We start from the raw sequence: 16,630 nt of genomic DNA on the forward strand, positions 1-16,630 counted from the left end.
AGAGTTTTCAGTTCTAATAACCTGACCCTTTACCAGACAGAACAATATTTCTCTTTCAGCCACAGAAGTCTGGGGGTATAAATTGAATCCCAAGTAGACGAATAGATGGCATCAGTTTAGTTATGCTGTACCAGATTCCGCAGGGCAGCAAACAGTAACCGAGACAGCAGTTCAATTAAGATTGTGGTATAAATAAATCCATTGTGGTGAAACAGGCTTCTGGTTGTAAAACCGTTTCCTGCGACAGAGTGAGTTGACGCGGAACACACAAAACTGGGCAATCGAGTGCAGTGCAAAATACAATTTCACTAGGAAGCCTCCACAAATTAATCCTGGGAGCATACCTCTCCCCTCCTAATTTTTCCATGAAACAGCACTGAACAAGGACCACTGTTTCTACAGCACATAAATCTGTTGCTACAGGGATGTTACCCTCCCACTCTGTTTGTGGCTTAAAAAGCAAATGTTTCTCTTGGGTTTGGTACCCTTAATTTCATTGTTGTAGCTTCTGTGGAGTCCTGCATTGGGATTGCGAGTGTGCAGGCCAGTCATGGGAAAGATTTCCAAAGCTTTCTAGTACACTAGGAGTACCCCTCCTCCTTCTGGCGCTTTTTTACCAAAACCATCACATGATCAAGAGGAGGGGCACTATTCCCTCAGTTCTTTTTGCCGCTGCAGAGAGAGGATCACCACTGCTGTTTTCTATTTTTCCTCACCTCAGTTTTGTGGGTAAGGAGACTTGTTTCTCGCACAGTTTCTTTTTGTAATCAGTACTTGTTCTACTGAAGAATAAACTACACGTCCCGCCCTCCTGTCCCACTATATAAACTCTGGAACCTTAGTTTCTTGGGGGTCTCTGGCAGTAGCATGGAGAGAACTAATGGAATAGTGTCCTTCTTCCAGAACATGTGGTCACTCTGGCAGGAAAGCGGCAGAGAGAGGAGGGGTGCGCCTAATCTATTAGAAAGCTTTGGTCATCTTTTCTGCTGTTGGCCATCACGCACACAGTCCCAATATGTGCCTGCACAGAAGACCATGTGAACAACAGCTACAGATAAGTACAACTCTGTTTTTCTAAGTAAGTAGCTGGACTCCACCCTGGACATGTGCTATGTTGATTCTGAAACTGGCCAGATACTATACTCACATAGCTACTAGGGCTATATTCAGTCAGCAAAATTAATCACAATTAAATGGAAAAGTATGAAAACCTGACTTGCTGTTGGGCTTGGCCATGCACATGCTTCCTTTCTTAATGAGAAAACAATGAAGATTGAATGTTTCTGAGTGATTTCTGAAAGTCTTCATTTTTATCCATTGCTCCATGCTGGAGGATATTTGTGTGAATATTCTTATAAACATGTTCAAAATGCTCTGCATTGGCCTATAACTACATGCTTGCTCAGGCTGGTGAGGAAATTGGTGCCTGATAGGTAAAGGTAAAGGTATCCCCTGTGCAAGCACCGAGTCATGTCTGACCCTTGGGGTGAAGCCCTCTAGCGTTTTCATGGCAGACTCAATACGGGGTGGTTTGCCAGTGCCTTCCCCAGTCATTACCGTAGTAGCGGTTCTCAATTGCTCAAAGTAGCGGTTCTCAATTGCTCAAAGTAGCGGTTCTCAATTGCTCTTACCTTGTGACCCCAAAGGCGGCGGTGTTGGTGGGCGCATGTGCACAGTGCTGCATGCGCACACACACACCAGCAGTATGTGGGGTTTTTAGTATTATGGGGTATTAAGGGATTTTATAGTTTTATTGTAAGCCGCCACGAGTCCTTGAGAGGTAGTGGGATAGGGGGAAAAATAGATCTCTGAAGCATAGATAAATAAATAGATAAATAAAAAAATAAATAAATAAATATCAGAAACATGAAGAGCCACACCATGATCCTGAGAAATAAAACGTCTAATTTGGACACAGCCCTGGAAAGAGAGCTATGAACCTCATACCTTAGCGAGGGATTATCTGAATGGCGAGTGCTTAATTGAAGTCAGATTTCTTTGTGAGAATTTGAAATGGGAGTTGACTTGGTGGGAAAAGTAGGTGTGCTCCATTTCTGTAGTTCTGTGTTTGTGGCATGCAACAAACCCAGTGGAATAGCCCCTTTGTCTGCTACCGTCAGGGACCTGCATTTCATCTTCTGTAGTTCTTGCCAAGTATACAAAGCTGAAAGGTGACCAGATAAGTATCTTCACGTACCTATTCTGCTCTTTCATATTTGACAAGGATGTCTTGCTTATCAGCAGTCATCACTGTTCTGGTTGGGACTTTCTTTTTAGTATACTTTATATTCTCATGAGACATCTGCATGCAGCCGATGAATAGGGATGTGCCTTATCTGTGATCCACATTTATTTCTCCGAAGCTGTTATAAGACTTTAAATCTTTTTTTTTCAATGTTCAGGGTAAGCATGAAATATTGCAGGAAGATTATTCTGTGAATTAACCAGGGACCAAGCTAGATGCTGCAATTAAATGTGCTCCTGCTGGTAATAAGGGCTACCTTAATGGTAGTTATTGCTCCAGCTCTATAATACCTGGATGGACTTGCTTCATATTATGATATACAGCATTCTGCATGTCCCTTCTTTATGTTACTAATCACCAGTGGTCTATGATGGAAGAGTGTATGGTCATGACATGAGGTAAATTCTATTAGACAAGTGGCAAACTTCCAAGAACTTGCATGAGTCACTTTATATTTCCTTGTATCCCATTCTCCACACTATTTCCTCTTTCTCTCCTCCTGGCAAGTCTACATATCTTCTCTTTATTTTCTTTCCTCCTTCCAGTTACCAAACTGACCTTTTTATCTGTCCCCGCCACTCCTCAGTTTTACTTATACCCACCTTTCCCCCCATTGGGGACTTAAAGCAGCTTATATCATTCTTCTCTCCTCTGTTTTACCCTCACGGGTTTATAGAAAGATCTGTCCTGCTTGTTCATGGCTTCAGTCTCCAGATTTAAGTATCCACAGACATAGCCCCACGGACAATTAGATATACTGGTCTTATGGAGAGATGGGGCAAATAAATGAGGTGGAGTCTTTTTATTGGTAATACCAGTTTGGTGTTACTGGGAACTCTGCTAATCAACCTTGAGTGTGTGTGCGTGTGGGGGGAACCTCTGTCCTACCACTCTACTCAGCAAACCTCAGGGTCTTCCTCCAACTGAAGAGATTTTTTACTCATTTGATTTTGCTTACTATCTTGGCAAACCCCGGGATGCCTCACCTGTTACAGGTGTTAACTAACTTAGCATAACCAGTGAATTGCCTCTAAGCCACCCATTCGGCCTCAGCTATTGACAGGTACAGCAGTTGTGCAATGAATACTGCATAGTGGGGCTTGGAGAACTGATGGTAGCAGCACCATCAGCCAAGTGAGTAGGCATTTCCATGTTGCCATAGCTGAAAGGCAGGAACATTTGCAATAATTATTCTTTTGGGCACTGTGATAGCTAAGAATCTGAAAGGATAAATAGAGGGTTACAAATATCCTCCATGAAGTTCACAGGAAATCTGAGAAAAGAAGATTTGAGTTAACCCTGATAGTGGTAGATCTCACTGTGTGGTTGTACCTGGCTTCATAGAATCATAAGAGTTGGAAGGGGCCATACAGGCCATCTAGTCCAACCCCCTGCTCAACGCAGGATCAGCCCAAAGCATCCTAAAGCATCCAAGAAAAGTATGTATCCAACGTTTGCTTGAAGACTGCCAGTGAGGGGGAGCTCACCACCTCCTTAGGCAGCCTATTCCACTGCTGAACTACTCTGACTGAAATTTTTTTTCCTGATATCTAGCCTATATCATTGTACTTGTAGTTAAAACCCATTGCTGCACGTCCTTTCCGCTGCAGCCAACGGAAACAGCATCCTGCTCTCCTCCAAGTGACAACCTTTCAAATACTTAAAGAGGGCTATCATGTCCCCTCCCAACCTCCTTTTCTCCAGGCTGAACATTCCCAAGTCCCTCAACCTATCTCCATAGGGCTTGGTCCCTTGGCCCCAGATCATCCTCGTCGCTCTCCTCTGTACCCTTTCAATTTTATCTACGTCCTTCTTGAAGTGAGGCCTCCAGAACTGCACACAGTACTCCAGGTGTGGTCTGACCAGTGCCGTATACAATGGGACGATGACATCTTCCTGCTGTCATAGCAGTGCAGAAATCGAAAAATGTTGGACATCATAATCATGTTGGGCTCTTAGGACTTGTTCCATTTCCCTTTTTTTTAAACCTGTAATATTTTTGTTTGGTTGCACCATTTTACGTTTACATGTGTAATCTTAAATCTGGTCATCGTAGAGAAAATAAATATTTTAGATAATAATTTTCTTGATTGAAGTTGAGTTTGCACATGGTAATATTTTGCTGTGTACTAACTGAATCCCGTGACCTCTTGCCCCTGCTGGTTCTTTGTCCTTTTATTTTATTTTCATGTATCCCTATGTGAAAGGATGGCATACTGAGAATCCATTTGCTGCATCTGAAAAAGTGACCTTTAGACCAAGGCAGTTTATGCTAGAATAAAATACTATCAACTTTAAAGGTGCAGCAAGGCTGTTGTTTGTTTTTGCTGCAACAGACTAACATGGCTGTCCTCCTGGAATTGGATTCTTGGCAGTAAAGGAAATCACTTGGCAGTTCTCCTGTGGCACATAGTCATTCACTGCAGGTCAAACCCTTCCCCCTGCATTCTCAGTGTGAGCTGTCAGTACTGTTAAAGTAGTAAGGAGTAAAAACACAGGCTGGCAATCCAGGCAAAACTATCCAGCTGCAGGAGAGCTATTGTGGAGCCACAGTAAGGGGAGTTACTGGGTAAAGAAATTATGATCTGACTGTGCATTGAAATGACTTAACTTGGCTCAGGTCAGGTGTTAAGTTGTTTGCCAATGGCTAACTTAGGTCTGCCATCTTCTTATTTGTGCAGTGCCCGAAAATAAAGTGAATCGTATACATGTCTTAACGTAGACAGGAATAAAATGTCCTTCCTGCCTGCCTCTTTATCCCCTTCCATTTGCTTGTTGTTTTGCTTTTATTTCTCCTCTTACATTCTCTTATTTCAAATAAACTGGAAGCCAGTTTGGTGGAGTGGTTAGGCGTGCAGACTTCTAATCTGGCATGCCGGGTTCGATTCTGCGCTCCCTCACATGCAACCAGCTGGGTGACCTTGGGCTCGCCACGGCACTGATAAAACTGTTCTGACCGAGTAGCAATATCAGGGCTCTCTCAGCCTCACCCACCTCACAGTGTGTCTGTTGTGGGGAGAGGAAAGGGAAGGCGACTGTAAGCCACTTTGAGCCTCCTTTGGGTAGAGAAAAGCGGCATATAAGAACCAGCTCTTCTTCTTCTTCTTTTGCTTCTTCTCCTTCTCCTCTTCCTCCTCCCCCTGCTCCTCCTCTTACTCCTCTTCTTCTTCTCTCCTATTTCAAATAAACTGACAGATAGTAGAGTTCTGCTAATTCAGGAGCTCTCAATTCTGTAATGTTTTTTAAATGTCTGGGCTATGGATATGCGTGTATTAATAACTTTTTAATTGTGGTGTTGTGTTTTTGTTTTTCAGTATTGAGTTTGACCGGGACTGTGACTATTTTGCCATTGCTGGGGTGACAAAGAAGATTAAAGTGTATGAATATGGCACAGTCATCCAGGATGCAGTTGATATTCATTATCCCGAGAATGAAATGACCTGTAATTCCAAAATCAGGTATGTTTTGCCTTTTAGAATATGGTGATGGGAGTGTTGAGCCACTGCTGCCTTCCCCTACTGCAAACCATATACAAGCTCATGTGAAGCATCTACCTATATTGGTGGCCACCTTATTAGGGCTATATTCTAAGAGGACAATACTTCTAATGGGCCTAGGTAGACATGCCAAAAGTATATGTCTCTTTGCTTCAAACAAGGGTCCCGTTATATCCAAATATCGATAACATTGCCTAAGGTATCAGTTAGAATCCCTAAACATTTTAAAATAAGCTGTGTATTGTGCAATTCTATTAAGCTTTGCTGAGTACCTTGCCCTATCCTCTACTGTTTCTTCATGGCACAACCACCCATTTGCTGGCAATAATAATAAAGAAACATTTGTGTATCGCTTTCCAATGTTCCAAGTATTTCCTACTATCCATAGAAACAGGTGAGAGAGGCTAGCGACATTACCCCCACTTTGCAGGTGGGGAACTGAGATGATGGAGAGAACATGGCCACCTAGTGAATTTGTGGCAGAAAAGACATTGTTTGAACTGGGGACTTTCCCAGGTCACAGCCTATATATTATGTTCAGATGTCAATAGACTCTAAATAGCTTGGATATGTTCTTTTTAGGTCTGATGACAATAGTGTGATGGAAAGTTGGATTTGGCTGTATAATCAGTATCATGGAGATTTTTAATGCTATCTGTGAAACGGTCTTCTATCTTTTTCTTATATATACACTGTTCTCTTACACGTATTTTCATTTTCTTAACTGTGTAAGACTCCCTCCTGCTTAATTGGAATGCGTTCTTAAGCGTGTTAGCCTTTTCCTATTGCTGATGAGTACGACAGAGGGGGAACTCCAGGCCCTGTGATAGAAGATTTTTATATAAAACAGGAGTGGTTTTAAATGACTTTATTTGCAGCCGAGAATCCATGCGTGGCTAGTTACTGGCTGGGAGAGCTTTGCATCCTAATTAGTATACCTAAAGCTACAGCATGTCAGCTTTTAAAATGAGTTCATGGTAAGTGAAAGCAGCATAAATGAATAGCAAGGCAATTTCACTTGTCTCAGTTACAGGCTTCTGCTCTCCAAAGAATTTGAGTTTGCAAGGAAATCAAAAGCTTGTACCTCCTTGGGCTAGAAGCAGACAATCCTCAGATCTATAAAAACATACTTCCTCTGAAGCTTAGGCAATATTGAATCATCTCATACTGGTCCATCTTACTTGCCTTATGATATAGACCTGGGGTAGTCAACCTGTGGTCCTCCAGATGTCCATGGACTACAATTCCCATGAGCCCCTGCCAGCATTTGCTGGCAGGGGCTCATGGGAATTGTAGTCCATGGACATCTGGAGGACCACAGGTTGACTACCTCTAATATAGACAACAGCATGGCATATTTTCTCCTCCTCTGTGCCTGGACATCATGATAGACTAAGAGGGTATTTTTCTTTGTGTCTCATCCGAGTGGAGGACAATAGCTGCTAAAAAGTTCATACAGGACCAAAACCAGGAGTAGCTGAATGGAGAGCTATTAAAAGAGGCAACGTAGTATAGTCTGAAGAGAAGTAGATTAAATTTACCTCCCTGTAATACTGTCTTGTAAAAACCATGTATGAGAATTAGCCCCTGGGAGTCTTGTGCATAAAGAATTTCATTGACTGTCTAGAAGTCTGTAATGGCTTGAGGTCTCCTTTTAGGTTTTTAAAAACAAGACAACACTAACACATCTCAAGAAAGGGGGACCTCTGATTCCAAACATTCTCTAGTGTATTTCCAGGCTTATTGGGTCTATACCTGTAAAACATGAGCATTTTGCTACAGGACAACTTCACTGGAGGGTTTTTATCCCCAGTAAAACACATAATGTAATAAAAGGGGCTGTGTAAAGAAACAGGCCACCTCCCAAAACTGTATCCTCCATAAGGCTGATTAAATAATCTTTCCATACAGCATCTATCTAGAGGCTATGTAATATGCTAAGTAATATGAAATTGAGAAATAGAGGATAGGCCAGGGGAAAGTGTTCATAATGCAGCATTTCTGATATTATACTGGCTGAAATGTGGAGGAGGGGGTCAATCCCTGAACTTCCGGGAGTTCCCACTTGCATGGAAGTAAAATCTCAGTTAGTAAAACTATATTATAGCACCACAAACCTGTCCCTTACAAAGGCTAATAAATGTATGGGAGAAATAGCTGCAGAAACCTTTCTTTATAGTATGCTTGTATAAATTCCCTTTTGCGATGGAAACACTCCTTTATTCTTGTTCTTTAAGTATGTAGGAGTGAAACATTTGCATTCAGACAGGCTTTGGGTTACAGTGAAGCAATGAAAATTTGCTACACTCATTGCCAGTGAGCTAGTATATCATGACCCACTGAAATGCTGACAAAAACAAATGCCACTCTTTGCATTCCAAGAACAATGCAACGCTATCTTAAATAGTTTTCTGTAATAATAAATTTGTCTAGCTCTACCACATTTTATTTACCACCTTATAAAACTTTTTAGCTTTCTCTGCGATGGTTGAGACTGGATGAATGGTATCAATTTAGTCTGTTCAAATTGGTGCAGAAATCTGAATTTCATTGTTGTTATCCTGTGCAGTTTCAAATGGGTGTTACAGGCCAGCTGCCTGAAGATTTTTCTAGCCAGCCCATCCGTCCCAACTGGAAATGTTGGAGCTGTTTTCTCAGCTGACAGTATAACGATTCAAGGAAGGGGCCCTTCCTATACCCAGCAGTGCTCTCTTTGCCACTGCTGGAGTAGGACGCTTCTTTAGCTAGCTCCTCGTTTTTTCTCTCAAGGAGAGGAAAAAAATATCACTTTAAAAAATGTTCTTTGTGTTCAACAAAGATGAAAAGAATGGATGAACACTCAGTTTGTTGGCTGTAATTGGGTGACAGCCATGATGTATCAGCATATAAAATCTGCCAGCAGTTTACCCCCAGAGCCATATCTCCCAACTAATAGCTGCTTAGTGGGGAAAGTCTGTCTCTACATTGAGAAACCCAGCAGAAAAAAACATCTGCCCCGATTCAACGACCTGTGTTCTTGGTTCTCAAACCACTCTCCAACCAGACTTCTTGTGCTTCGTCCGCGGTTTCAACTCATTTGGTTCCAAGGTTGGATCTAAATCATAGATGCTCCTTGATGCCCTGAACAGGTCAAATAGTGGAATGGCTACAGCCACCTGTCTACTGGATCTTGCATTCAAGCCTTATCCCTTATGGTTCTGAAGATGAAGAAGATCCATGGTTAGCTTTGGGGTGGCTTCAGAACTGTTCCCTGCTGATACTGTTGGGGATCATGATCCAGTGTTATTGAGTGAGGACTTATGCTTCTGCTCAGAAGAGTGGTACAGATGGCACAGTTGCTGGAGATACAAATCACGTCTATGGATGTTGAACTCAAGACAAGATCCTAAGCTGACTCTATCCTGATTCTCCAGACACTGCCTTTCTTATTCTAGAAGGAATTCTTGAAATGGCAAAAGCTTTTTTGGAGAAGCTATCTTTCCTCGCCACTTCACAGAAAATCAAAAATATGTATAAGGCTCAGAAGGAGACCTGTCCATTCTTTTTACCCATTCTGCTCCAGCTTCTTTAATCGTGAAAGAGAGGCAGGCCTAGCAGAGAGCTGGTTCTCATGTCATCCTAGCTGATAAGGAGGGTAAAAAAGTTGATGTGTTAACTGACAAGGTTGATGCATCATCATCATCACTATATATTAAAATTGTTATTTACCAAGCTATTTGGTCGGTAGGATGACCAAATAGCTTGGTAAATAACAATTTTAATATATAGTGATGATGATGATGCATCAACCTTGTCAGTTAACACATCAACTTTTTTACCCTCCTTTTACCTTTTTCTGTGGGAGAAAATAGCCCTGGGTTTAGATCAGCTGCCTGATAAGAAGTCCTTAGCCAAAGTCATCCAAACAGAAGCACTTAGATTATCAAAACAACAACTGAATGCAGGCAAGCACACAGATGATCACATGGGTCTCAGCTATAATCTTAAGAAGACATACTTGGCTGAGGTCAACTGCTGTCCATCCCGAAATGTGCACTTGGGCGAAAGATTTACCCATTGAGGGCTCTTTGCTCTTCTTGTTGAAGACTGATGATTTCCTTCAACAAATAAAACAGCTCACTCCTTTGCAATAACTCCCATCTTAGGCTCCTCCATTGAGGCCTAAATGTCCACCAAAATTCCATCCGTCCTACGAGACCATCCCTTGACCCTACCAGCACTAAAATTATCAGTATCCACAACAAAGATCTTCCTTCCAACCTTCTCAACAAAACCACCATAAGTCCACCTTAAGGTCTAAACCTGGTCCTGCTCAACACCAGGCTCTAAAAGACCATGCGTTTCTTCTGACTAATACCAGATGACGATCTATCTTACCCCTGTTTTCGCAATGTTTTATTCACGTTTCTACCATAACGGTCAACATTAACTCTAAGACTCTGGGAGTTGTGCATTATTGAAAACGGTTTAGCCACTCACTTTCAGTCATAGTTGACAGTGTATTTTCAGAGTTGGTTGCTGAGTTGTTGGCAAAGGATGCAGTTCAAAGGTGATTCACTGTTTGGGCAATACTCCGGATTTTTCCTGGTGAGTTAAAAAGAAGGTGGTTTTCACCCTATTTTGCCTCTGAGATGTGTCAGTTTCTTCCTCAACATATTAAAGTATCACCACAAAGTATACAGTATTATCACTGAATGCCTCCTAGTCATAAGTAAAAAAAATTGTTGTTGTTGTTAGGTGCAAAGTCATGTCCGACCCATCGCAACCCAATGGACAATGATCCTCCAGGCCTTCCTGTCCTCTACCATTCCCTGGAGTCCATTCAAGATTGCACCGACTGCTTCAGTGACTCCATCCAGCCACCTCATTCTCTGTCGTCCCCTTCTTCTTTTGCCCTCGATCGCTCCCAGCATTAGGCTCTTCTCCAGGAAGTCCTTCCTTCTCATGAGGTTGCCAAAGTATTTGAGTAAGAAAATAGGACTTCCTAAAATGCTGAATCTTCTGTCCTCACTAAGAGTTGCTGGCCTAGAGAGACTGGGCTGCTGCTCTTTCACAGTGAAATACGGGAACAGGGGGAAGGGGAGCTGTGCCCTGTGCAGTGTCTCAGGTTAGGGGTTGGAGACTTCAACAGCTTCCTGCTCCATTACCACTGCCACTGTAGAGCATCCTGTCACTGTGCAGTGTTCCGCCTCCTTTCCCCCTCTTTCATTCAATTGTTTGTCCTTGCTTTAAAATCCCGTCTTAGAAGGAGAATAATTATGCAAAATAAATATGTGCAGATGTATTTTCCTTCTGGCTGTAGAAGACACTTCAATGACACTTCGTGATTAAAAAAAAAAGAAGGGCAAGGTTTTTCTTCTTCTTTTTTTTTTGTAAGAACAGCAGAAAGTTTTATAACGAAGTTTGAGTCCAATGGCACCTATAGGGCCACCCAGGTTTTATTCAGTGTATAAGCTTTCGGGTGTGCACACACATCTTCAGATACACAGCTGCCCACTTGAAGCAAGAAGTATTGTAAGAGGGGTGGCTGGACCCCATTATCTTTTCTGTGTTTTATCCAGGATGAGTACATATTATACTTGGAATTGCCTGAGGTAGATAGTATTCTAGATCTGGACTATACTTTTCCCCTATGTTCATGTAGTGGAAAATACCAGTTATACAGATAATAAAAAGGTATTGAAAGAAATGTAATTGTACAGAAAGGTTACAAATATAGGACATGCAAGCAGCACTCCAGACAAAGTAACACTATTTATAAAGGTGCAATACACTGTTCTCAGGCAGTGTGTTGACTTCACAACTTACAACTGATCTGGATAGGGAAGGTGAAAACTTCTATATGATACTAAAGACTTCTGCCTGCACAAGAGGCCTTCTCTCCATATCATCAAAACTGCAGGACTCCCTGGAGAAGAGCCTAATGCTGGGAGCGATTGAGGGCAAAAGAAGAAGGGGACGACAGAGAATGAGGTGGCTGGATGGAGTCACTGAAGCAGTTGGTGCGAGCTTAAATGGACTTCAAGGAATGGTAGAGGACAGGAAGGCCTGGAGGATCATTGTCCATGGGGTCGCGATGGGTCGGACATGACTTCGCACCTAACAACAGCAACAACCTTTGTTCTGGGAGCTGTATGGTGTTGCTTAAGCAGAATAAATTTAATTGAAATCCCAGCAGGATATGAATATGGATACAATACTACATTTCAGTCTGCAACTCCAGGCTTCGCTGTCAATGCCCTTCATTTTTCTAGAAGATTTTGCCTTTTGGCATTGTGCACTGTAGGAGGTATAGTCTTTAATTCTGAGGGGATGATAATAATAAAGCACCTCTTCTCAAAACATTATTTTGCATTATGGTTTACCTTCTGTGGAGCACTGTTTTGACGGGCATCAGAGCAGGCAGATAGTTGACAGATCTATAAGAATTCATGTCCTGCCAAGAGCAAATCTGCTGTTAGAACAGCTGTGAGAAAAGAAGTCCTCGCCTGGGTATGACGCCACCCTAATCCTGCTTTTGTATATGCCAAGTGATCGCTTGCTGTGGAAAATGTTTGGATTTCGTTAAGCGATTCACTGTCAAAATCCACACACCCCACTGCCCTCCCTATTTTTGAAACAGGACCCTTTTGTGAGCTGTATCTTTGCCTCCTTGCCTCTCCTCTCCATATCCTTATCCCACTTTAGCCTGAAACAGACTCCCCTCTAATTCACTGTAAATAAATTATGAAAGAAATCAATGTGAGTTTTGACCTCCTCCGTTAAAGTAGTGTTCAGTGACTATTCCAGGAATAAGATGGTTTAGTTGAAATAACCATTCCTCTCACTAAAATCAGAGTCCTGTAGCACCTTTAAGACCAACAAAGATTTAATCAAGGCGTGAGCTTTCAAGTGCAAGCACCCTTCTTCAGACTTGCACTCGAAAGCTCACGCCTTGATTAAATCTTTGTTGGTCTTAAAGGTGCTACTGGACTCTGATTTTATTGTGCTACTTCAGACCAACACGGCTACTTATGTGAATCATTCCTCTCACTGTATAGGATTCCCCAAGAGAGGGTATTTTGCTTTTGCTTGTTGAAAGCTAATGACTTTTGTCTTCTTGATGAGAAAGTACCCCATCTTCTTGGATTGATAGTAACCTGCTGTTCAGTGTTCCCTCTGAACATTAATGGTTATCTAGTGGTGACTCTGGATGAAGACTTGGCTGTCACTGATCTGAGTAGATGACCAAGTGCTTCTTTGGAAGTCAAAACTGTCTTTAGGACTCATATTCCTTGGCTTCTCATACTTCTCATGCTTCTCATACTACGTGAACATTTCAGTAACCTACCTTGAATCCTCAATATTGTTTGGACTGGTTCAGAATCCTGTTTAGCAACCTTTTGCTATTTCCATAATGCAATAAATAGGTGGTGTAATCCTATTGGTGGATAACCATTACATCTGAGCCTTCTACATCTGAGCCTTCGGGGAGGGCGGTATATAAATGTGAATAAATAAATAAATAAAATCTGTTAAGGATTAGGACAAACATCCAAGAGAAGCTTTTATCCAACATTCATAATGTTGTACTCTGCTGTAAGTATGGACATGAACCTAAAATATCAGTTTGGTTCATTTCCAGATTTGGAATGGCCACCAAACTGAACAGAGCCAAATGGGCCCGACCTTTACCAAACAAGTCCAGGAATCCCTGGAAAGGACTTCTCTCCTCCCTTTCTCCTGTCAAGGCTCATCACAAGTGCAAGAAAGGGGGGTGGGAATCACCCTAGATAGGACTTTTCTTCCCCATTTCTTCTGGCATGGCTTGCTGCAGCCAGGAGAACAGGAGCAGGGATCACCCTGGAAGGGTCTTTCTTCCTCTTTTCTCCCAGCTGAGACTTGCCTTGGCCAGGAGAAAAGGGGATGGGAATAGCCTGGAAGGGACTCCCTTCCACCATTCTCCAGCCAAAGGCTTGCCTGGGCCCAGAGAATTCATTAAGACTCTCTTTTCTTTATGGTGAATGAGGTATTAATGTGGTACAGCCATGGGAAAGGGACATCAGACACCAACTAGTAGGTGCTTGTAGCAATCCTATTCTAGAGATTATCCTAAAGTAATCTAGTAGTAATTCTAGTAGTAGACAGAATAATGGCTGTTTTCAAGCAATATTTCATTGCTCTGTACGATCTGGAGAAAATATAGGTATCTCTTGAATAAGTTTTCCTTGCAGAAATCTGCAATAAATGAGCCACTACAATGTTTGTATCTTATACGGGCCAAAGGGACGCTGGAAAGCCCCCCCCCCTCCCGGCACCCTCCCAGCACCAGCATCCTTTCGGGGTGCAAAGCCCTGTTGCCAGCTCGGGAGTGACAGGGCTCTGCACCCCGAAGGGACGCTGCTGCTGAGAGGGAGGCGGGGGGTGGGGGGTGGCGTCCCTTCAGGAAGGCTCTTCATGAGGAAGCAGTTGGGTATCCAACTTGAGAAGACAGTTGCGTCACTTTGAGTTAGTTCCCAGTAATTCTCATGACTACTGGTTAGTATTTTAATGTTTGGAAATCCTTACTACTGGTTAGTATTTTAACATTTGGAAACTATAATGATAGTATGGAGATGCTGTCACTGCTTGGAATAAGAAGAATACAGAGACTGAACAGAATACCATTTGTTGACTTGGTGGTTGTCTTTAGGTAGCCATAGTATGGTCAAGTCATCATTTACTCATGTCTACATTTGGAGTCCTGTTTATGTGGTGGAAAAAGTTGGACCAGTGATATGCAGCATAACTGTCACAGCCCTCAGAACCAACAAACAAGAGTCCCAAGCACTGGAACTAAATCAGAGTTGGTCTTTATTGAGGAAAATCAGGAAGCATCAGATGGAACTCAGTACACTGGCAAAGGCATTGTCGAAGATCCCTGTACCCTGAGGGGCCAAGGCAATTGCACCCTCAGACCCACATCGCACAAATCAGCATTTTTTTGGCAGGAAGGATCGGTTCCTACAGTGGACCCGTTTGATCCAGGAGAGTGTGAAACGTGGAGACAGTCTGATTTTTCAACCAGGTGTAAGGGACAGCACCATAGCATATTTCCTTATTTACAGGGAACAGTTAATAACACTTTTACATAACAAACAAACAGTCTGCACTGCAGAGAGCTAAAGAAAAGTCAAATGGCCAGGGCTGGAAAGGGCACTGATCAAGAATACAACTCAAGCCGGGTGATGAACCCAGAGATTGACATGGCCAAAACGCGGTACATGACGGTAACTTGGAAGTGTGGAAAATCATCCTTACTGTGTCTGTTGAAGGTTGTTTGTAAAGAACATTGTTCTTCATATTTATAAGCCCCAGAATAGGAACAGTTATGCAAATAGGATGACACTTGTATACATAAACAGTAAGAAATGCATGAGCCATTCTGTTGACTTAAGCTGTTCAGTATATTTTCTGGAAAGGAAATGTGGCTTTTAATATAGAACTGTGCTTAAATAGTGACACTTTTTTATTCCTGATTATTTATAGGTGGCTGAAAGAGATAAAGTTCAAGTAATAGGAGGAAGATTGCCCTATTCTGTGATAATTTGATTTGAAATAAAAATAGTATTAAAAGGTTTATGGTGTGTGAAGAAACTTAACCAGGTGTTAATGGGCCGCTTAGTGATTACAGACTCTGATATCTTTCATCTGCCACTTTCACTGTTGTCCTGTCTCACCTGAATTTTTTGTACCGTGGCCACACTAAGCTTGTACAAAAGGTTGTTAAGAGTTGGAGCCAAATATTTTGCTCACTCCCCGTTCAAGTTCTTAGCTCCTGCCAGTTTCCTCCCCCTTTCTTTGGGGTTTGCAGATGTTCTCTGCTGGATTACAGTTCCTCAAGACATAATCCAGCAGGTAAGGTCTGTGTGCATCTCTTCCTGCGTGCTTTCCTTACTGATCTGGTTGGTGAAGGAAGATGATCTCAAAGGCTGTGTCACCACCATCTGAACATGCTGGTCTGTCTTAATTCACTACTGTCTAAGCTAACTATTGATCTTGTGCAAACGTCTGTATATGGCCTGTTGCTAGAGTCTTCTAACCATAGTGTCTGGAAAGGACATTCTGAGACATTCTGTAAGCAAACCATGTGCTCTGGCATTGAGCTGACTGAGGACAAGCACACTTCTCATGGGCCAGGGACAAACAGCTGGCTGTTGGAACCAGCTGAGTGCAATGTTCTTCAGAGCAGGGGTAGTCAACCTGTGGTCCTCCAGATGTTCATGCTGGCAGGGGCTCGTGGTAATTGTAGTCCATGAACATCTGGAGGACCACAGGTTGACTACCCCTGCTTCAGAGGATATATTTAGAGAGGTGGTCACTCAGGTATGCTGGGCCCAGGCCATAAATGGCCTTATAGGTCAAATCTAGCATCTTGAACTTAATCTGATACTCCACTTGGAGCCAGTGTTCTGGGAGCCAATGCAGATGGATTTTATTCTGGTTACTGAATAACTTGATACAATAAGAATCATGTCTTTCCACATTGAGACGTTGGCATCAGTAGTAGCAGTTGGAGTTAGGAGATGCTCTCAGCATTGCTCTCAGCATTCCACAATTAATTGCTCTCGGCATTGCACAATTAATTGCTCTCAGCATTCCACAATTAAAGATACACCTGCCCATTCATCCCTAATTTTGACGTCATAAATCCCATCACTATGTTTCCCTCCAGAATTAAACCCAAACAAACGGTAACCTTATATGCTAAGCTTGTGATTCCTGATTATTTATTTATTTATTTATTTATTTATTTATTTATTTATTTATTTATTTATTTATTTATTTATTTATTTGGATTTTTATACTGCCCATTCTTTACAGCTCTGGGCGGTTTTGCAGCTCTGGTTTTTGAATTTGTTAAACATCA

The 16,630-nt window shown here is 42.2% G+C and overlaps 1 protein-coding gene across 2 annotated transcripts in view; it reads left to right on the top strand.

The window, feature by feature from the left end:
* The window catches only part of COP1 (COP1 E3 ubiquitin ligase), a 181,186-nt gene that overhangs the window by 64,330 nt on the left and 100,226 nt on the right, over nucleotides 1–16,630 (top strand). For both annotated transcript variants that reach the window (XM_077332509.1, XM_077332510.1), the window contains exon 12: nucleotides 5,560–5,703. In XM_077332509.1, the coding sequence (XP_077188624.1) occupies nucleotides 5,560–5,703 (144 nt within the window). The remainder of the gene's footprint in view (nucleotides 1–5,559; nucleotides 5,704–16,630) is intronic.

Source organism: Paroedura picta, chromosome 4 (genome assembly GCF_049243985.1).
Source record: "Paroedura picta isolate Pp20150507F chromosome 4, Ppicta_v3.0, whole genome shotgun sequence".
Taxonomy (NCBI): Eukaryota; Metazoa; Chordata; class Lepidosauria; order Squamata; family Gekkonidae; genus Paroedura; species Paroedura picta.